Source organism: Chiloscyllium punctatum, chromosome 41 (assembly GCF_047496795.1).
Source record: "Chiloscyllium punctatum isolate Juve2018m chromosome 41, sChiPun1.3, whole genome shotgun sequence".
NCBI classification, from domain to species: domain Eukaryota; kingdom Metazoa; phylum Chordata; class Chondrichthyes; order Orectolobiformes; family Hemiscylliidae; genus Chiloscyllium; species Chiloscyllium punctatum.
In genome coordinates this window covers 67,240,527-67,260,746 of record NC_092779.1, presented here as the reverse complement: position 1 = coordinate 67,260,746, position 20,220 = coordinate 67,240,527, and the positions used below count along the sequence as shown (strand labels likewise).

General features: G+C 46.5%; 1 protein-coding gene across 1 annotated transcript; it reads left to right on the top strand.

The window, feature by feature from the left end:
* Positions 1–783: 783 nt before the first annotated feature.
* Positions 784–8,643, top strand: LOC140465130 (endogenous retrovirus group 3 member 1 Env polyprotein-like). The gene is made up of 2 exons (XM_072560994.1): positions 784–1,537; positions 6,606–8,643. Exon 2 carries the CDS (start codon positions 6,847–6,849, stop codon positions 8,641–8,643), a length of 1,797 nt encoding a protein of 598 aa, XP_072417095.1. The 5' UTR covers positions 784–1,537; positions 6,606–6,846.
* The last annotated feature ends 11,577 nt before the right edge of the window (positions 8,644–20,220 follow it).

Genomic DNA, 20,220 nt, shown 5'->3' with positions numbered 1-20,220 from the left:
TGTTTAAAAGCAGAGGTTGTGTTCCAGCTGTATTGGGTGCTGGTGAGGCCACACCTGGAGTATTGCATGCAGTTTCTGTCTCCTTACTTGCTCAAGGATGTACCGGCACTAGAGGGGGTGCAGAGGAGGTAAACTCGGTTGATTCCAGAATTGAGGGGGTTGTCTTGACAGAGACTGAGTAGATTGGGATTATATTCTTTGGAAATAAGAAGAATGGGAAACATATAAAATAATGAATGGAATGGATAAAATAGAAGTAGAGAGAATGTTACCACTGGCAGACGAAGCCAGGACAAGAGAGCATCACCTCAAGATTAGAGGCAGCAAATTTCAGACTGAATTGAGAAGGGGCTTCTTGACCTCGATGGAATTCATTGCACAGGGAAGTCGTTGATGCTAGTTCAGTAAACATTTTTAAAGCTAAGGTAACTTATTTTTTAAAAAAATAACTAATTAATTAATGGACACGGTGAGAACGTTGGTAAATGGTTCTGCGTCCACGAAATGATCAGCCATGACCTTAATGAATGGCAGAGCACGCTCAAAGGGCAGGACGGCCTTCTCCTGTTCCTAGTACTTTTGTTGTTATATTTTGCATTCCTCCCTCACTCTTGACTTTCAGGTGCTGGTGATGGATTAGGATGGACAAAATTAAAATTCACAGAACACCAGGTTATAGTCTGTGAGAGGCAATTTCGGTTCAAACAATTAAGATGTGCCTGGACCACAGGCTGATCTATAATAAAAGACAAGACTTTTGCTTCTTTTCTAAAACATTTTGTATACTCAAAAGTAGGATAATTTAAATTGTGCAAAATGCTGACATTTTGCGAGCAGAGTAAAAACAAACAGGTCCTTGATTGATGAAACCATTAACACAGACAGGGAAGAATGAGTCCTTGACTGATAAGACTGCAGGATAGAAAAACGACTCGAGAGACATCTGCTACAGATTGATACAGAGACATCTGCTACAGATTGATAAGACCGCTAGCACAGACAGAGAAGAATAAGTCTTTGACTGATAAGACTACAGGGTAAAAAAAACAACAACTCTGGAGACATTGGAGACATTTGTTGCAGACTTTGTGATAAGGGTGCAAATTGGAGAATAATGACGGTTTAAGAATGTGAACCTCATGGCTCGTTAGAGCCAAGGAGGGGAGGGACATGTGCTGTATGTAATGAGAAACTTTGTAAGCCTCGGCGCGCCTTTTTCTCAGAAGGGTGCCCAACTCTGCAGACTTGCTAATAAAACTTTGTTTTCCTGAATTTGTCTAGAGCGATTATTAAGAAGCGATTTTCGTTTCTAACAAACTTGGGGGCTCGTCCGATCAACACTCCGGCCGCGGGGGGAGCTGAGGAAGGACATTGGAGAAGGTGCACCCTGCCGAGTTCGGCAGTCCCTGATTCCTTGCTTGTCGCCCCGCGCGGCTTGAGCGAGTGATATCCAGAAGGCTCAGGAAAACAAAGGAGGGGTGTGGCCGAGGCAGTGGGGACGGTTAACGATCGAGTAATTTCGGTGCACCGAACCCAGGTAAGAAAAAACTTGCGGGGACCGTGTTTCCGGACGCCTGGGGACCTACGGGGTGCCTGTGGATTTTTCTACAGAGACGTGGGACTCAGGTATCTAGAGGCCGGGGCTCGCCTGTGAGGGATTTTGCAGAGACCGTGTTTGAGGAGGAACGTGTACCTACGGGGTGCCTGTGATCTGTGTCACAGAGATGTAGGACACAGGAATCCAAAGACCGGGGGTGCCTGCAAAGGAACCTGGGCGATCACGGGACTGAAGGTCCAGGAATTGGCTAAATTGTGATAGATTATCAAGGGATAATACGAGAAATACGAAGTCCTCGGCAATGGGAAATAAGGGATCCAAGGCGAATAAGGGAAGGGTAGGCTTAAACAGGAACAATGACACATACCCCGGGGTACCTGACGATAGTCCGTTAGGAAGAATGTTAAATAATTGGAATCAGGGTAGGAGAAAAGGTAAATCTAGAAGGAAGATGGTAAAATACTGTCAAAAGTGGTCCCAGAAACCTATTCAGGGTGACTCAGTGTGGTGGCCTAGATTCGGTACTGACGAAGACTGGGTCCAGCAAGCTCTCATTTTATATGTCAATTCAAAACCTAATGTTATTCTGGAGGAAAGTGATTATGCCCTTTGTTGGCTACCGGTTACGATATCTTGCAAAATGAAGACTAATGAAGACTCGAAAGGGCAGAAAGAATGGGAACCTTTAGATCACTTACCACCGCCCTACGTGATCCCGTCTGCCCCACAAAATGTTCCTTCGGGTGACGATGATTCAGGGGAAGGGGAAGAAAATGGGGAGGAATCACAGGCTACCTCAGGGGTACAGACCAGATCTCAAGCTGGAAGGGGTCACAGACAAAACCCTGTCTCGACTGCAAGAATGAATCCACTCCGGGAAGTGCCCATGGGGGGCGAGGAAGGAGGGACGGGATATGTGAACGTTCCCTTGACGAGTACTGAAGTACGGAATTTCAGGAGGGAGATGAAGGGTCTACTAGAGGACCCCATGGGCCTAGCTGAACAATTGGATCAGTTCCTGGGTCCGAATACTTACACGTGGGAAGAGATGTGTTCCATCATGAAAACATTGTTCTCTAGCCAGGAGCGACAGATGATAAGACAAGCTGCGCTCTTGGTCTGGGAGAGAGAGGGGAGAGAAGGAGGGGAGCAGAAGTTTCCCCTCACTGACCCCGAGTGGGATAAGAAAACGGAAGAAGGACGGCGCAACATGAGAGACATGCGGGAATATTGGATAAAAGGAATAAGACACGCAGCCCCGAAGGGGCACAATTTTACCAAGGCCTTTGGTAATCATCAAAACCCGGAGGAAACCCCTACGGACTTCCTAGACAGAATTAGGAAGAATTTGCAGCAGTTCGCTGGGGTGGACCCTGAGACGGACGTGGGGCAACAACGCATATGGGTAGAGTTTGTATCAAAAGCCTGGCCGGACATACGAAAGAAGTTAGAGAAAATGGATGATTGGGATAGTAAATCTCTAAGTGAACTACTACGGGAGGCACAAAAGGTGTTTGTGAGAAGGGACGATGAGAAGCAAAAGAAAGCGACAAAGATAATGATGCAAACGGTGCAACAAATGACAGCTGGAAGAAGGGAAAAGGGAGAGCCATGGCAGGAACAGGAAAGGGGAGAGTCGTGGCAAGAGCAGAGGAAAAGAGGACCATGACCGGAACAAAGGAAGAGTGGAGGAACGCGAGACCGCGACCGGGAAACAAAGAGGATACTCAGATGTTACTACTGTAATGAAGAGGGACATTTTAAACGAGAGTGCCCCCGCTACAAGCGGGAAGTGCGGTCGTACGCACTGATGGAGGAAGATTAGGGAGGTCGGGGGTTCCTACCCTTGGGGCAAAAGGACTATCGACAGGAACCCCTGGTAAACTTGAAAGTAGGGCCCTAAGGATCGGAGATCACATTTATGGTGGACTCGGAAGCCGAAAGATCAAGTATAATCCAAATACCCCCCGGCACCCGAGCAGGAGGAACAGTTATGGGGGTATCTGGAATTGGAGGACAGAAATTACAAGTCCCAGTGGTGGAGGACGTGGAAACTGGGTGTGAAAACAGAACTACTAAACGAGACCTCCTTCTACTGCCATAGGCGGGGATTAATTTGTTAGGAAGAGACTTGCAGGTCAAACTAGGGATCGGAACGGTACCAAATAACGGGGAAATGGTGGTAAGGTTGTTCGCCCTCACCGAAGAAGATGATCAACAAATAGACCCGGAAGTATGGTACCGAGAGGGGAACAGAGGGGGCCTAAACATCAAACCTCTCCAAATCACCATGTTACCAGGAAGAGGCCCGGTAAGAAGGAAACAGTACCCGATTGCTATGGAAGGACGGGAAGGGTTACAACCTGTGATAGAAAGATTAATCACAGATGGACTACTGGAGGAATGTATGTCCCCTTTCAATACTCCAATACTCCCTGTGAGGAAGCCGGATGGGACATATAGGCTGGTGCAAGACTTGCGGGGGTTGAATGATGTAGTCCAGGCTAGATACCCGGTGGTGCCCAATCCCTACACGTTAATGAGTAAAATTTCCCCCGAACATGAATATTCAGCGTAATAGATCTGAAGGATGCCTTCTGGAGTTGCCCCCTTGACAAAGAAAGTCGGAACCTTTTTGCATTTGAATGGGAGAATCCCTTCACAGGACGAAAGCGACAGTTAAGATGGACGGTATTGCCGCAGGGATTCACGGAGTCACCCAACTTGTTTGGACAAATACTGGAGCAGATCTTAGGAGGATTTCGGTGTAACGCGGAGAAACAATTGCTCCAATATATCGATGATCTCTTACTCTCAGGACCAAGAGAAGAGGAGGTACGAGCAGACACCGTTGCCCTGCTGAACTTCCTGGGGAAACAGGGCCTACGCGTCTCCAGGACAAAACTCCAGTTTGTGGAGCAAGTAGTAAGATATCTGGGCCATCAAGTCAGTAAGGGGCATCGCCGTATCACGCCAGAACGAATATCAGGGATTACGGGTATGCCAATACCCAGGACGAAGAAGGAAATCAGACAATTCCTGGGGCTAGTAGGGTATTGCCGGATATGGATTGAAAGTTACACCACTTTAGTAAAACTTTTGTACGACAAACTGGGACAAGAAGGACAAAAGGTGGACTGGTCAGATGAGGAGGAGCAGCGATTTAATATTATTAAAAGTAAACTGATCCGAGCTCCGGGATTGGCTTTACCCACCCTGAAGGAACCGTTCCAGTTATATGTCAATAGCGCCGGCGGAATTGCCCAGGGTGTGCTTACCCAGCTGCGGGCAGGGAAACGTCAGCCGGTTGCATTTTTGTCAAAAATGTTAGACCCTGTGTCCTGTGGATGGCCGACCTGTATACAGGCAGTGGCAGCTACGGCAATGTTAGTGGAAGAGGCCCGGAAACTTACCTTTGGAGGAAGAATCACAGTATACTCCCCACATTCGGTTAGTGCCATACTGGCTCAGAAGGCTCACCGCTGGTTAACAGACCCTCGTATCCTCAAGTATGAGACAATTTTGATGACCGGAGACGATCTTACTTTTGCAAAAGATCTCAGTTGCAACCCTGCCCAGTTTCTGTACGGACGTCCTGCAGATGGAGGACAGGAGCATGATTGTGTGGAATTTGTAAACCTGCAGACCAAAAGCCGAGAGGACCTGCAAGAGGCCCCGCTGGGTGAGGGACAGGAACTGTACATCGACGGATCCTCCCGGTGCGTCAGTGGGGTCCGCTACAGTGGCTATGCTGTCGTAGATGGCGCAACAAAACGGACGATTGAGTCCGGACGACTGCCCGGGAAGTGGTCAGCCCAATCCTGTGAGTTGTACGCCCTCCAGAGGGCCCTGAAGTTGTTGGAAGGAAAAGTGGGGACCATATATACTGACTCAAAGTATGCATACGGAATCGTTCATACTTTTGGGAAAATCTGGAAAGAGCGAGGGTTGATAACCTCCTGGGGAAAAGAATTGGCTCACGAACAAATGATCAGCCTGACGTTGGAGGCCCTGGCGTTACCTACGGACCTCGCAGTAGTCCATGTACCCGGCCACCAGAAGGGGTCGACACCGGAAGCGGTGGGAAACCGGCTGGCAGATGAGGAAACCAAGCGGGCAGCGGTCGAAAAAAAAGTCCAATTGTTAACGTTAATACCGTTGAGGGAAGTGCTCGCTAAGCAACCCGTCTTCACCCAGGGGGAGATTGATAAAATGGATCAATTGGGTGCCCGGCTAGATACTAACGGGAAGTGGACGGTTCCTGATGGGAGACAAGTACTGAACAAACAGATCACCCGGGGTATTCTGCACCGATTACACCATCAGACCCACTGGGGGGTGCAAGCCATGTGTGACACGATCCTGAGGGACTATGTATGCAGGGGGATATACACATTAGCCCAACAAGAGGTAGTCGGATGCCCCACTTGCCGGCGTATTAACCAGAAAGCCATGGGTTCTATGCCAGCCGGTGGTCAGCCCCTCGCAATTAGGCCATTCCAGAGGATCCAAGTCGACTTTACAAAATTACCCCCAGTACAGAGATGGAAATATCTGCTAGTAATAGTAGACCATTTCACTCACTGGGTCGAGGCTTTCCCAACTGCCAAAGACGATGCACCAACCGTGGCCCGACTGTTGTTAGAGAACATAATCCCGAGATATGGCATAATGGAATCTATCGACTCCGACTGCGGGACATATTTTATTTCTAAGCTACACCATTTGATCTGTACTGCCCTGGGTATCCAATGGAAATTCCATGCACCCTGGCATCCTCAGAGTTCGGGTCGGGTTGAGAGAATGAATGGCACGCTCAAGACCCAATTGACTAAGCTGGTGTTAGAAACTAAGTTACCTTGGCCGAAGTGCCTGCCCATTGCCCTATTGAGGATACGTACGGCACCTCGCCGGGATGACGGGGTTTCCCCCTATGAAATGCTGTTCGGATTACCATATTGGAATAAGGTTGATGGATGTCCCACTCTACAAGGGGGAGATGTATTTGTCAGAAACTATTTACTGGCCTTATCCCGTTCTTTTGCAGAACTCCGGAGGAAAGGTCTCCTGGCTCAGACTCCGCCGCTCGACTTCCTCCTGCATTCGGTGGAGCCCGGAGACTGGGGACTTGTTAAGACCTGGAAGGCCGAAAAGCTCCAGCCGCGGTGGGAAGGACCGTTCCTGGTTCTGTTAACAACTGAAGCAGCTGTTCGGACGAAAGAGAAAGGGTGGGTCCACGCATCAAGGATAAAGGGGCCTGTTCCGCCTGAAGGAGAAAGCACTTGGACATGCGAGCAAGGGGACAAGCCGTTGGTGGTAAAACTGAAAAGACAGCGATAATGAACTCTACTTGGACTGTATTGGTGGGAATATTGATCAGATTATTCCTGTATGTGGGGGAGGGTGAGGGGAGATGTGACAAATGTCGGACTACAGTAAGGCTCGGGATTCGAATCTACTCGGGATCATTTGCGTCCCACTCCCATGTGGACGATTGGTGTTACGATGTGAGTGCACGACACGAATGTTGGGAGGGTGGAAGACCCTATTATCAGGTATATAATAAAGGATCCGGTGGCAAAATCCGTGGATGCCCTATAAATGACCGCTGGGTGTGTATTAGCAAAACTGGGAAGGGGGGCCTATCCTCCGTGTTGCTCAGGGAGCAGGTTGACAGAGTCAAGGAGACCAAGATACAGAACACTGATCGGGGGTTGGGGAAAGAGCAAGACCGTCAGGGAACGGTCGTGCTCTCTAAAGTGCCATCTGTATACGAAGAGGTAGAAGAAAAGATTGAACTCCCTGATGTTACACAAAACCTGTTTATTGATCTCACCTCTAGAATAGCCACTGTTTTAAATGTTAGCAATTGCTGGGTTTGTGGGGGGCCGCATATGTCGGAACAATGGCCGTGGACTGGTCAAAGCTTAGACATAGGGGAATTGCTGCAAACCACTTGGACTCATGTCAACGAAAGGAAAAGCCAGGGGTGGAGACTGACAAACAGCCCTGAGGGCCAGTTCTGTATTGAAGGCAAGGGGACCGTGGAGGTAGGGATTAGTCCCTGTCAGAATGTATTGGATACGACCACGCGAGTATGGTGGCCTGAGGATATTACTTGGTACATTGCAAACCGAGATCATGGCTCGTGCGTTCCAATACGTACTGATTCCTCCTTTGACGAGCTGGGGGCTGATTACTGGAATTGCAGTGGTCCTTATGAGGGCGTCCCTGGGGTAAAGGAGCTGTGGGATGACGTTGTGAGGCAGGGAGGGCCTGCTCCAGATGGCCTATTTTGGATATGCGGTAATCAGGCATACTCCAAACTGCCCATGGGATGGGCTGGGGTATGCTTCCTGGGTCTAATACGACCTGCGTTCTTCCTATTACCCCGGGAGGAAGGCGATGATTTGGGAATTAAACTCTTTGACTCCCTCCGTAGGTCGCCAAGGGATATCCAAGTCGGTGATTGGGGGGATGAGTGGCCACCGGCCCGGATTATTGCATACTACGGGCCAGCTACATGGGCACAGGGCGGATCATGGGGATACCGTACTCCTATCTATATGTTAAATCGAATTATCAGGCTCCAAGCAGTCGTAGAGGTTATTACTAACCAGACCGCCCTGGCCCTGGAGTTGCTGGCTAAACAGCAGGATCAGATGAGGGCTGCTATATATCAAAACCGACTTTCCTTGGATTATCTGTTGGCCTCGGAGGGGGGTGTGTGCGGGAAATTTAACCTGACTAACTGCTGCCTAGAAATTGACGATAATGGTAAAGCGGTTTTGGAAATTTCCGATGAAATTCGGAAATTGGCCCATGTGCCAGTACAATCCTGGCGTCCTCTTAGTGGCATCGGATGGTGGGATGGTCTCCTGGGTGGTAGTTGGTGGCGCACGGCGTTGCTGGTGGTTGGGGGGGGCGTGATGCTTCTCCTCATATTACCCTGCCTAACCCCCTGGATTCAGTTTTTAATTCAGAAAAATATTTCCCAACTCCAGGCAGTGGCGGTTCCACAACATGGGACGCAGGAACTTAAGGTGCTGTTGCTGCGAAAGACCAAAGATTTCCTGGGCCCTTGAGGAGGGCGGGGGGGGGGGGGGGGGGGGGGGGGGCTTATCTTGATCAGGCACATCTTAAAAAGAGAAAGGGTGGAATTGTGAGAGGCAATTTCGGTTCAAACAATTAAGATGTGCCTGGACTACAGGCTAATCTATAATAAAAGACAAGACTTTTGCTTCTTTTCTAAAACATTTTGTATACTCAAAAGTAGGATAGTTTAAATTGTGCAAATGCTGACACTTTGTGAGCAGAGTGACTTCTTTTCTAAAACATTAGACTTTTGCTTCTTTTCTAAAACATTTTGTATACTCAAAAGTAGGATAGTTTAAATTGTGCAAAATGCTGACAATTTGTGAGCAGAGTAAAAACAAACAGGTCCTTGATTGATGAAACCATTAACACAGACAGGGAAGAATGAGTCCTTGACTGATAAGACTGCAGGATAGAAAAACGACTCGAGAGACATCTGCTACAGATTGATACAGAGACATCTGCTACAGATTGATAAGACCGCTAGCACAGACAGAGAAGAATAAGACTACAGGGTAAAAAAACAACCACTCGGGAGACATTTGTTGCAGACTTTGTGATAAGGGTGCAAATTGGAGAATAATGACTGTTTTAAGAATGTGAACCTCGTGGCTGGTTAGAGCCAAGGAGGGGAGGGACTTGTGCTGTATATAATGAGAAACTTTGTTAGCCTCGGCGCGCCTTTTTCTCAGAAGGGTGCCCAACTCTGCAGACTTGCTAATAAAACTTTGTTTTCCTGAATTAGTCTAGAGCGATTATTAAGAAGCGATTTTCGTTTCTAACACAAACAATGTGGTGGGCATCTCAATGCTCTGGTGATTTTCGTTTTTACCATGTGTTTCAGGGCCCCAGTTCATCCCAGTACAGACTGTGCCACTCCTCTTTGTGCACAGCCAGATACCACGATTGTGGGGCAAAGTGATATGGTGGGGTACAGATTCTGGATTAGTGCTGCTGGAAGAGCACAGCAGTTCAGGCACCATCCGAGGAGCAGTAAAATCGACGTTTCGGGCACAAGCCCTTCATCAGGAATGGGCCATTGGAGCGAGGAATGGCAGACTGGGTTCAATTTAGACAAATGTAAGCTGTTGGAGTTTGGAAAGGCAAATCAGAGCAGGACTTGTACACTTAATGGTACAGTACTTGGGAATGTTGCTGAACATAGAGACCATGGATTCAGTAAGTTCTGAGTATCTGGAACAGTCTGAAAGGCAGCTGGACACAGACTCAGCAGTTATTCATAAACAGATTTGGAATTTTACTTTTTAAGGGAAGATTTGGGGGTCTATGGGCAAATGGGAAGGGAATTGGGACAGATTTGCAGCATCTCCAGAGGGAGAGGGTACATCCCAAATGGGCTGAATAGCCCCAGCCCCTGTGCTCTGTGATACTGCCCCATTGACTGTGAATGTTGAAGCTCATCCCAGGGCAGAGAGAGGGAGGATACCACCACTCACCTCACAATGGGCCCCGATGATTGATGTCAGCGAAGGCCAATAGGGGGCAGAGGGCAGTACTGGAGGACCAGGTCGTACCAGTTTGTCCTCCAACCAATCTGAGTGAATGAGGGCATCCTCAAGGCTGGAACTAAAGAAAGGCACATATCGCAGAGATTTGAGAAACTGGAGGACATGAGATAGGGAGCGTTCTGTGGCTGGTGAGAAATTATATAAATATGGAAGAGTTGTGAGGCTGGATGAGGTGGCAGTGATCGGGAGAGTTGAGGATGGAGGAATTTAGAGTTAGTGAGGATTAGAGTCTTGGCTTTGATATTTGAGTTGTCATTGTCTGCAGATTTGGTACCAGAGCACTGAAGATTGCAAATGTTGTGCCCTTGTTCAAAAAGGGCAGGAGAGATGATCCAGGTAATTATAGACCAGTGAGCCTTACTTCTGTTGTAGGAAAGGTTTAAGAAAGGATTATAAGAGATAAGATTTATAATCATCTTGCAAACATCAATTTGATTTCAGATAGTCAACTTGGTTTTGTCAAGGGCAGGTCATGTCTCACAAACCTCTGAGTTTTTTGAGAAGGTCACCAAGCTTGTAGATGAGGGTAGGGCATTTGATGGGTACACATGGACAAAAGTAAAGCCTTTGACAAGGTTTCACATGGTACGCTGTTGGAGAAAATGCAGAGGCATAGAAACAAGCCTCACGACGAGAGCAGATTTGATCAAGCAAATTCGAAGGCAGATTTGCAGATGGGAAAGCAACAAGAAAGCTCCATTCTTGTCCATGTAAAAGGCTGCAGTTGAAGAACAAAGCAGTTTCTGCCCAGTTTCAAACTAGGGACCTTTCACGTATGAGGCGAACGAGATGAGTCCAGTTACTAGTCATGTGTCACCAGGATCTGTTTTGGGACCACTGCAGGGATAGGTGAATGGATTCGGAAATTTGCAGACGACACGAAAGTCAGTGTAGTAGTGGACAGTGTGGAAGAATGTTACAGGTTGCAAGGGGACTTGGATAACCTGCAGAATTGGGCTGAGAGGTGGCAAATAGAGTTCAATGCAACTAAATGTGAGGTGATGCACTTTGAGAAGAATAACAGGAAGGCTGAATACTGGGTCAATGGAAAAAATCTTGATAGTGTGGTGTGCAGAGGGATCTTTGTGTCCATGTACATAGATCCCTGAAGTTGCCATGCAGGTTGATAGTGCTGTTAAGAAGGCAAACGGTGTGTTAGGTTTCATTCGTGAAGGGATTGAGTTCCGAAATTGAAATACCATACTGCAGCTATACAAAATGCTGGTGCAGCCACACTTGGAATATTGTGTTCAGTTCTGGTGCCCATATTTCCGGAAGGATCTGGGAAGATTGGAAAAGGTGATCTACCAGAACGTTGCCTGGTCTGGAGAGAAGGTCTTGTGAGGAAAGGCTGAGAGACTTGAAACTCTTCTCATTGGCAAGAATAAGGCTAGAGGGGATTTGATACAGACATACAAGATGATCAGAGGATTAGAAAAGGAGACAATGGAGGTATTTTTCCTAGGATAATGACGTCAGCGTGGCGGGAATGGGGGTAAAACCCTGATCATGACTCCACCTCCATTCCCCCCCACTCCAGTTACAGGCTCTGCCCCCACTCCCAGCTCCACACCCACACCAGATCCCAGCTCCCAGCCCTGCCGAGTTTTCACCATCCCTCCAGACCTTCACCTCACTGAGGACGAATGATCGTTCTCAGCAAAGGCCTCACCTTCATCCCCCTCCGTCCACGCATCAATGAATTTAATACATGCCGTGACGTTTTTTACAACCTCACCAACTCCCACAGCTACCTGGATTACACCTCTTCCCACCCTACCTCTTGCAAAAATGCCATCCCGTATTCCCAATTCCTCTGCCTCCGCCGTATCTACTCCCAGGAGGATCAGTTCCACCACAGAACACACCAGGTGGCCTCCTTCTTTAGAGACCACAATTTCCCTTCCCACGTGGTTAAAGATGCCCTCCAATGCATCTCGTCCACAACCCGCACCTCCGCACTTAGACCCCACCCCTCCAAATGTAACAAGGACAGAATGACCCTGGTACTCACCTTCCGCCCCACTAACCTTCGCATAAACCAAATCATCCGCCGACATCTCTACTACGAGGGATATATTTCCCTCCCCACTCCTTTCCGACTTCCGCAAAGACCATTCGCTCCATGACTACCGGGTCAGGTCCACGTCCCCCACAACCCATCCTCCCAACCTGGCACCTTCCCCTGCCACTGCAGGAATTGCAAAACCTGCGCCCACACTCCTCCCTCACCTCTATCCAAGGCCATAAAGGAGCCTTCCAATTCCATTAAAGTTTTACCTGCACATCCAGTAATATCATTTATTGTATCCGTTGCTCCTGATGAGGTCTCCTCTACATTGGGGAGACTGGACACCTCCGAGCAGAGTGCTTTAGGGAACATCTCCGGGACACCTGCACCAATTAACCCCACTTCCCTGTGGCCCAACATTTCAACTCTCCCTCCCACTCTGCCGAGGACATGAAGGTCCTGGCCTCCTTCACCACTGCTCCCTCACCACCAGATGCCTAGAGGAAGAACGCCTCATCTTCTGCCTCGCAATACTTCAACCCCAGGGCAAACTTCAACAGTTTCCTCATTTCCCCTTCCCCCACCTAATCCCAGTACCAAACTTCCAGCTCAGCACTGTCCCAGTGACTTGTTCTGACTTGTCCTACCTGCCTATCTTCTTTTCCACCTATCCACTTCATCCTCCGACTGCTCCCGACCTATCACCTTCATCCCCTCCCCCACTCACCTATTGTACTGATTGCTACGTTCTCCCCAACCCCACCGTCCTCTAGCTTATCTCTCCACGCTTCAGGCTCTCTGCCTGGTCCAACTAGTCCATGCCGACCATAATTCCAAACTGAACTAATTGTACCTGCCTTCGCTTAGTCCACATCCATCCAAATATATCCTTTTTATGTACTTATCTGAAGGTCTTTTAAATATTGTAATTGTATTCACAGCAACCAGTTCCTCTGGAAGTTCATTTCGCACTTATAATTTTATTTTTAAAACCCTAATGTCTTTTCTCAAATCTTTCGAATTTCTTCTCAAAATGAATTCACCCGAGTTTTGAATCCCCCTCTCCCCCGACTATTCACCTTATCTACACTCTTTCTGATGTTGTAAGCCTCTAATAAGGTAATCCCTCAACCTCGTGCACGCCAGTGAAAGAAATTCCCAGCCTATCCAGCCTCTCCTTACAACACAATCCCTCCATTCATGGCAACAAGCTGGTAAATCTCTTCTGAACCTGCTCCAATTTAATAATATCCTTCCTCTCACAGCACAAACAGAACTGGACAGAGCATTCCAGAAGAGGCCTCCCCAACGTCCTGTACATCCTCAACATAACATCCCAACTCCTGTACTCAGAGGTCTGAACAATGAAGGTAAGTGTGCTAAGCACCTTCTTCACCACCCTGTCTACATGTAACACAAACTTCAAAGACGTGCAGCCCTCGGTCTCTTTGTTCCCATATCACTACTCAGAGGCCCTACTTTTATTGAGTGTAAGTCCTACCCTGGTTTGTTTTGTTAGGGTGTTATATTTTGCATTGATTCCAATCCAAAAAATTTTGGATTATAAAGGCAGTAGGAGTATAATTAAGAGGGAAATCAGGAGGCAAAAAAGGGGCGTGAGATAGCTTTGGCGAATAGGGTTAAGGATAATCCAAAGGGCTTTTGTAAATACATGAGGAACAAAAGGCTAACTAGGGAGAAAATAGGGACCCTCAAAGATCAGCAAGGCAGCCATTGTGTGAAGCTGCAGGCGATGGGCGAGATAGGAAACAAGTATTTTGCATCAGTGTTTACTGTGAAGAAGTACATGGGAGATATAGAATGTGGGGAAATAAATGGTGACATCTTGAAAAAAACGCCATATTACAGAGGAGGAGGAGGTGCTCAATGAGTGGCTAAGGAGCTGGTGCAGGGGAAAAGGATTCACGTTTTTTGGATCATTGTGATCTCCTCTGGAGTAGAGTTGACCTGCATAAGAAGGATGGATTGTACCTGAATTGGAAGGCGTCTAATATCGAGGCAGGGAGACTTGCTAGTGATACTCAGGAGGCATTAAACCAGTGAGGGAGTGGGTGTAAACCCAAGAAGATAGTGAGGAAAGAGATATGTCTGAGGCTGGTACAGTTCAGAAGTCAAATAGTCAAGGCAGGCAAGGGTCAGTATTAATATGATGGGCTGAATGAAGTCGATCTGAGCAGTTGCACTGCATTTACTTCAATAGAAGAGGCCTGACAGGGAAGGCAGATGAGTTCAGGGTATGGTTTTGAACATGGCACTGGGACATTATAGCAATTACAGAGGCATCACTCAGGGATGGATAGGACTGGCAGCTTAATGTTCCAGGGTATAGATGCTATAGGGAGAATAGAAAGGGGGACAAGAGAGGAGGGGCGTGGCATTTTTGATTCTGGATAGCATTATGTTTTTGCTTAGGGAAGATATTCCTGGGAGTACGCCCAGTGAAGTTATTTAGGTGGAACTGGATAATAAGAAAGGGATGATCACCTTATTGGGGTTTTCTGCATGGATTTCATACGGGTCCTCGGGTTTCCTCCCACAGTCCAAAGATGTGTAGGGTAGGTTGGATTATGCAGGCTGAATTGCCCACAGTGTTCAGGGATGTGTAGGTTGGGTGGATTGTCCAGGCTGAATTGCCCATAATGTTCAGGGATGTGTAAGTTGGCTGGCCCTGGGAAATGCTGTGATACAGGGGGAGGTTAGGAGCCTCTCCAGGTCAGTATCAATTTGATGGGCTGAATGACCTGCTTCCAGGGAGTCTCTGATAATTCTACTAGTTTTAAAATAGTTACAGAAAATAATATCCCAGATCTAAACGTTAAGGTTCTGAATTGGACAAAGGCTAATTTTGATGGCACAAGGCAAGAACTTTCATCTGGCCCCTCAAGCCTGCTCTGCCATTCAATAAGATCAGGGCTGAGCTTTTCATGGCCTCAGCTCCACATTCCTGCTCTCTCACTATAACCCTTAATTCTTTTCCTGTTCACAAATCTACATTTTGCCTCAAAGGCATTCAAGTTGATAACGTCAAATGCTGCACTCGGCAGGGAATTCCACAGATTCACAACCCTTTAGCTGAAGAAGCTCCTCCTGAACACAGTCCTAAATCTGCTCCCCCTTATTTTGAGGTAATGCTCTGTAGTTTGACCCGCCCTCAGTGGAAATAGATTCCCTGCTTCTGTCTTAACTACTCCCTTCATAATTTTATTTTTTCCTCTCCAACCTCCCATTCTTCTAAGTTACAATGACTATAGAACCAGTTTTCTCAATCTCTCCACATACACCAACCCTCAACTCCTGACTAAAACTAGTGAACCTCCTCTGTACTCCCTCCAGTGTCAGTACATCCTTGCTAATGTAAGGGGACCAAACCTGTACACAGTACTCCAGGTGTGGCCTCCCCAGCACCCTGTACAGCTGCAGCATAACCATCCCTCTAGCAATGAAGGACAATATTCCCTCACTGCCATAATTACCTGCTGCACCTACAAACCAAATTCCTGTGATTCATGCACAAGGACACCCAGCTCCCTCTGCACAGCAGCCTGCTGCACGTTTTCACCATTTCATAATCCAGTTTGCTGTTAGTTCCACCAAAATGGATGATCTCACATATCCCAACATTGAACTCCATCTGCCAGACCCTTACCCACTCACTTAACCTATCTGTATCCCTGTGCAGACTGACAGTGGCCTCTGCAGACATTGCTCTACCTCATCTTTGTATCAAATATGAACTCTGACACCGTACACTTGGTCCTCAACTCAAAACATTTGTGTAAATTGCAAACAGTTGTAGTGCCAACATTAATCCAAACACCCGTTTATTCCCATTCTTTATTTTTTGTTGGTTAACCGATCCATTATCAATGATAATACCTTACCCACAATGCCATGCATCTTTACCTTATTCAGCAGCCTTTTGTGTGGCAACTTGTCGAATACCTTCTGGAAATCCATGTACACCACATCCACCGAGTCCACCTTGTCCAACGCACTCGTCGTATCCTCAAATAATTCCAGTAAATGTGTTAAACGTGACCTGTCTTTCATGAATCCATGCTGTGTCTGCTCAATGAGACAATTTCTACCCAGATATCTCACCACTACTTCCTTGAGAGATTCAAGCATTTTCCCCACTACAGAAGTTAAGCTAACGGGTCCTTTTTGAAAAATATTGGCACCACATTTGCAGCTTCCAGTCTGTCAAAACCATCCCAGAATCCAACAAATGGTAGTGAATTATCACGAGGTCTATTTGTTACTCCCCCACCCCCGCCCCCAAACCCCCACCCCCACCATCTCTTTTAGTCCCTGGGATGCATTCCATCAGAGCATGGAGACCCATCTACCTTTAGGCTGTTATCTTTCCCAAGATTACCTCTTTACTGAGAATGATTGCTTCTGTATCCTCATCTGCTATTGCCTCCATAGGCCTGCGACAATGAGAGTACACAGACAGTATGTTCCTGTTAAGGCCAAGGCTGGTAGGTGTAAAGAATGCTGCCTGACGAAAGATATTGTGGGCCTGGTCAAGAAAATGAAGGAGGCATATGGCAGGTACAGAGAGCTATGTTTGTGTGAATCCCTAGAGGAGTATAGGGGCAGTAGGAGTATACTCGAGGTAAACCAGGAGGGCAAAAAGGGGACATGAGATAGCTTCAGGAAATAGGCTTAAGGAGAATCCAGAGTGATTGTACAAATACACTAAGTAACCAGGCAGAGAATAGGTACCCACAAAAATCATCAAGGTTGTCTGTGGAACCGCAGGAGGTGAGAGCGATTCTGTATGAGCGGAGAGGTTTTACAAACAAAATGTGCACGTCGGAAAACACAAATTTGAACGTCCCAGTCTCGTGTTTTCAGTAAACGGGGAATTGCCTCAGTGTGGCTGAAGGCATGAGTGTGTGCCGCCATCTTTATTCGGGGCAAGAATTCTCTGGACACATGTGGAGTCACCAGTTTTGTAGGGGTAAAGGTGCAGCCAGGCGCATGTACAGCCTTTCTCTGGTACAGAGTCATTGGGCAGGATTTACACAGAGCACATTCAAACTCTGAGAAATGGATGTCTATTTCTGGATTTGTTTCGTCATTCATTTAAATAATTTGGTATCGTAAATGAGTTTACAGGTCATACAAAATTGGAGGTATTGTGGATAATGAAGAAGGTTACCTCAGATTACAATAAGATATTGATCAGATGGGGTTTAATTTAGGTAAATGTGATGTGCTGCATTTTGGAAAAGCAAATCAGGGCAGGACTTGTACACTGAATGGCAAGGCCCTGAAGACGTTTGCGCAACAAAGAGACCTTGGACTGCAGGTTCATAGTCCTTGCAAGTCAAGTTGCAGGCAGATAGGATGATGAAGAAGGTGTTCAGTATGTTTTCCTTTATTGATTCGAGCATTGAGTGTAGGATGTGGGAGGTCATGTTGCTGTACAGGACATTCGTTCGGCCACTTTTGGAATATTGTGTGCAGTTCTAGCCTGCCTCCTATCAGAAGGGTGCTGTGAAACTTGAAAGGTTTCAAAAAAGACTTACAAGGATGTTGTTACGGTTGGAGGATTTGAGTTGTAGGGTGAGCCATAAAAGACAAAGATGCTCCGGTGTTAGAATCATGAAAGTGTTGGCCCCTTAACAGCGCATCAATGAATATTCATGGGCTATGCATATACCTACATGAACACAGGCCACTCACAATATGAACACCTATCTCCCTCTCTCTGACTACATTGCTTGTCTATGTGCCCTTTCCTGCCTCCCTTGTAACATTATGGGTCTGATTACCCTCCCTGTACTGCAGCTATTCCCCTGTGTTTCTGTGTTTGCCTCAGCTCTCATGGCCCAATTCAGAGTGTGGTTAGAATTATCTCCCACTGGGAGTCCCATGTTTATAATTACAGTTAAATAGGGTCCCATGTCATCTTTTAAATACATCAAACCTATTTCATCATCACAGGTTAGGGTTTGGTAATCCCCCGTGGTCCTTACACACCTCAGACTTCCTCTCTGTGTGATCCTCGATATTACCCTTGGTTCCCTGAGTCACCAAGGTTATTTTAGCCCATTCAGCCTGTCCCCTCCCCAGTGTGTCCCTGTAATATCTGTAAATGCCTGGAGCCACTGATCGGCTGTGTATTGGGGGAACCGACTCTCACCCTCATCCTCTCATTGCAGGGACAGATTCTGCTGTACACGTCAGGGCATCTTGGCCCGAGGGAGGGTCCGTACATCATCTTCGGTGAGACTGTGTACCTCTACTAATTCATCCATATTGTCCCAATAAGGCCCATTATTACCATTTCTCTATCAGGCTGGGGGTTCACTCACCAACATCTGTCGTTCAGCGGGTGAACGGTTCAGTTTCATTTCTGTCAGTTCCCCTTGTTGCTCCCTACTGTCTCTCCAAGTTTGAGCTTTGATGCCCAGTGGAGCCATAGACAGGGCCTTCTGGGCCTTACAGGGTGGTGGGTGATCCCACCCATTGCCGTCCCTCTGTCCATTCGTGTGCGCTTTGTCATCATCCTCACTGCCTTCTGAGGAGAGCGGGGCACGAGGTACCTCCCCCCACTGTTACTACCACCTGGCCTCACGTCTGAGAGCCACCACCTTCACTTGTTCCTGTTTCCCATAATAATTCAACACATCCTGTCATTCCTGGAATAAAACAGCAAAATGTGAATTTGGTTTTATTTGAAATAATTTGACATTCACTTTGACATATCTATAGAGGTGAGAATTGTACTGTGATTATTTAAGTGAATTTAACGTGATCATACAATGAAAATAACTCTGATAATCAACGACAATGAATGAACTGAATAATATGTGATTATTTGTACCAGTTCTTGCATTGAAAATTCAATTTTATTTTAATGCTTGTCACCCATTGCACCGTGGGCATTGTTATTAGGGAATAAAGTAATGGAAGGATATCAGAGAAAATAAATAGACTTTAATTTTAGCTTCACTGCAATAATGAACCAAAACAATATTTGGAAATATGATTAAACTACATAACAAAGTTTCCAGTGTCATTATTGACATGAAAACAATTTTAGTTTGCAAGTTGCTTTGCTCTAAGAATAATTGGAAATGAATTGTGATTATGAATTGACCATTTAAAATATATTTTGAAGAGAATAGTCAGATATATAGTTTTGGAGGCAACTTAGGAAAGGAAATAAATATGTATACATTGGTATTAATAGTTTTTAAATGTTTGGAAGTTGACTAGAATTATTTGATCGAGAGAGGCTGCATGATTATTAAGACTAATTCACCTTTTTCATTTCATTGTTGGTTTCACTGGAATCTGTTATGGTCTAAGCTCTTGTTGTGTGCAAGGGACTGTCACTAATAGCTTAATTAACCTGCGAGTCTCAGATCAGGTTTCCATTGTAATTCAGTCTGTAAGTGAGCAACACACCTGCTTTTCTGAGGGGAAACAGAGATTCTTTTCAAAGGAAATAAGTGGCAGTTCACACTGAGAATGGTTTCTACCACACAGCATAAACAGGGAAGTGTTTTTCTGAAGAATTTCATTGTCTATCTATAAACTGATGGTACATGTGTTTGTCAGTTTGTGGAGGATTCAGCACCTTTGTTTTGAGCTGGTTTTATACAAGCAGTTGGTTCATTCTGTCTTTGCCAAGAATGTTTTTTACTTTCCCCTTTTACTGTGATTCTGCAGGTTAGAATATTCTGAGAGTCAGTAATATTCAATAACTGAACGTTGAATGATTTTGACTCTAACAGAGCAGTGGCATCTCTCCCTACCTTCCCACTCTCTGTGGGTTAATTTTAAGCCTGGCCTGCCTGTTTAATATCTGAGGTCATGAGGTGTTGGAAAGATCAATGTGACTAACTCCATCAGCCATATATCGGTGGGATATAGTGGAATATTGTGGGATCCCTGAGGTAACTGGATCCAGGAGTACTGTTTTCCTCAGCCAGTAAATGCCAGCCTATTTTGGGATTCCAGGTCCACAGGTATGGACCAGAACC

Coding starts and splice junctions, on each gene's coding strand:
- LOC140465130 (XM_072560994.1), top strand. CDS start 6,847: ATGCGAGCAAGGGGACAAGCCGTTGGTGGTAAAACTGAAAAGACAGCG.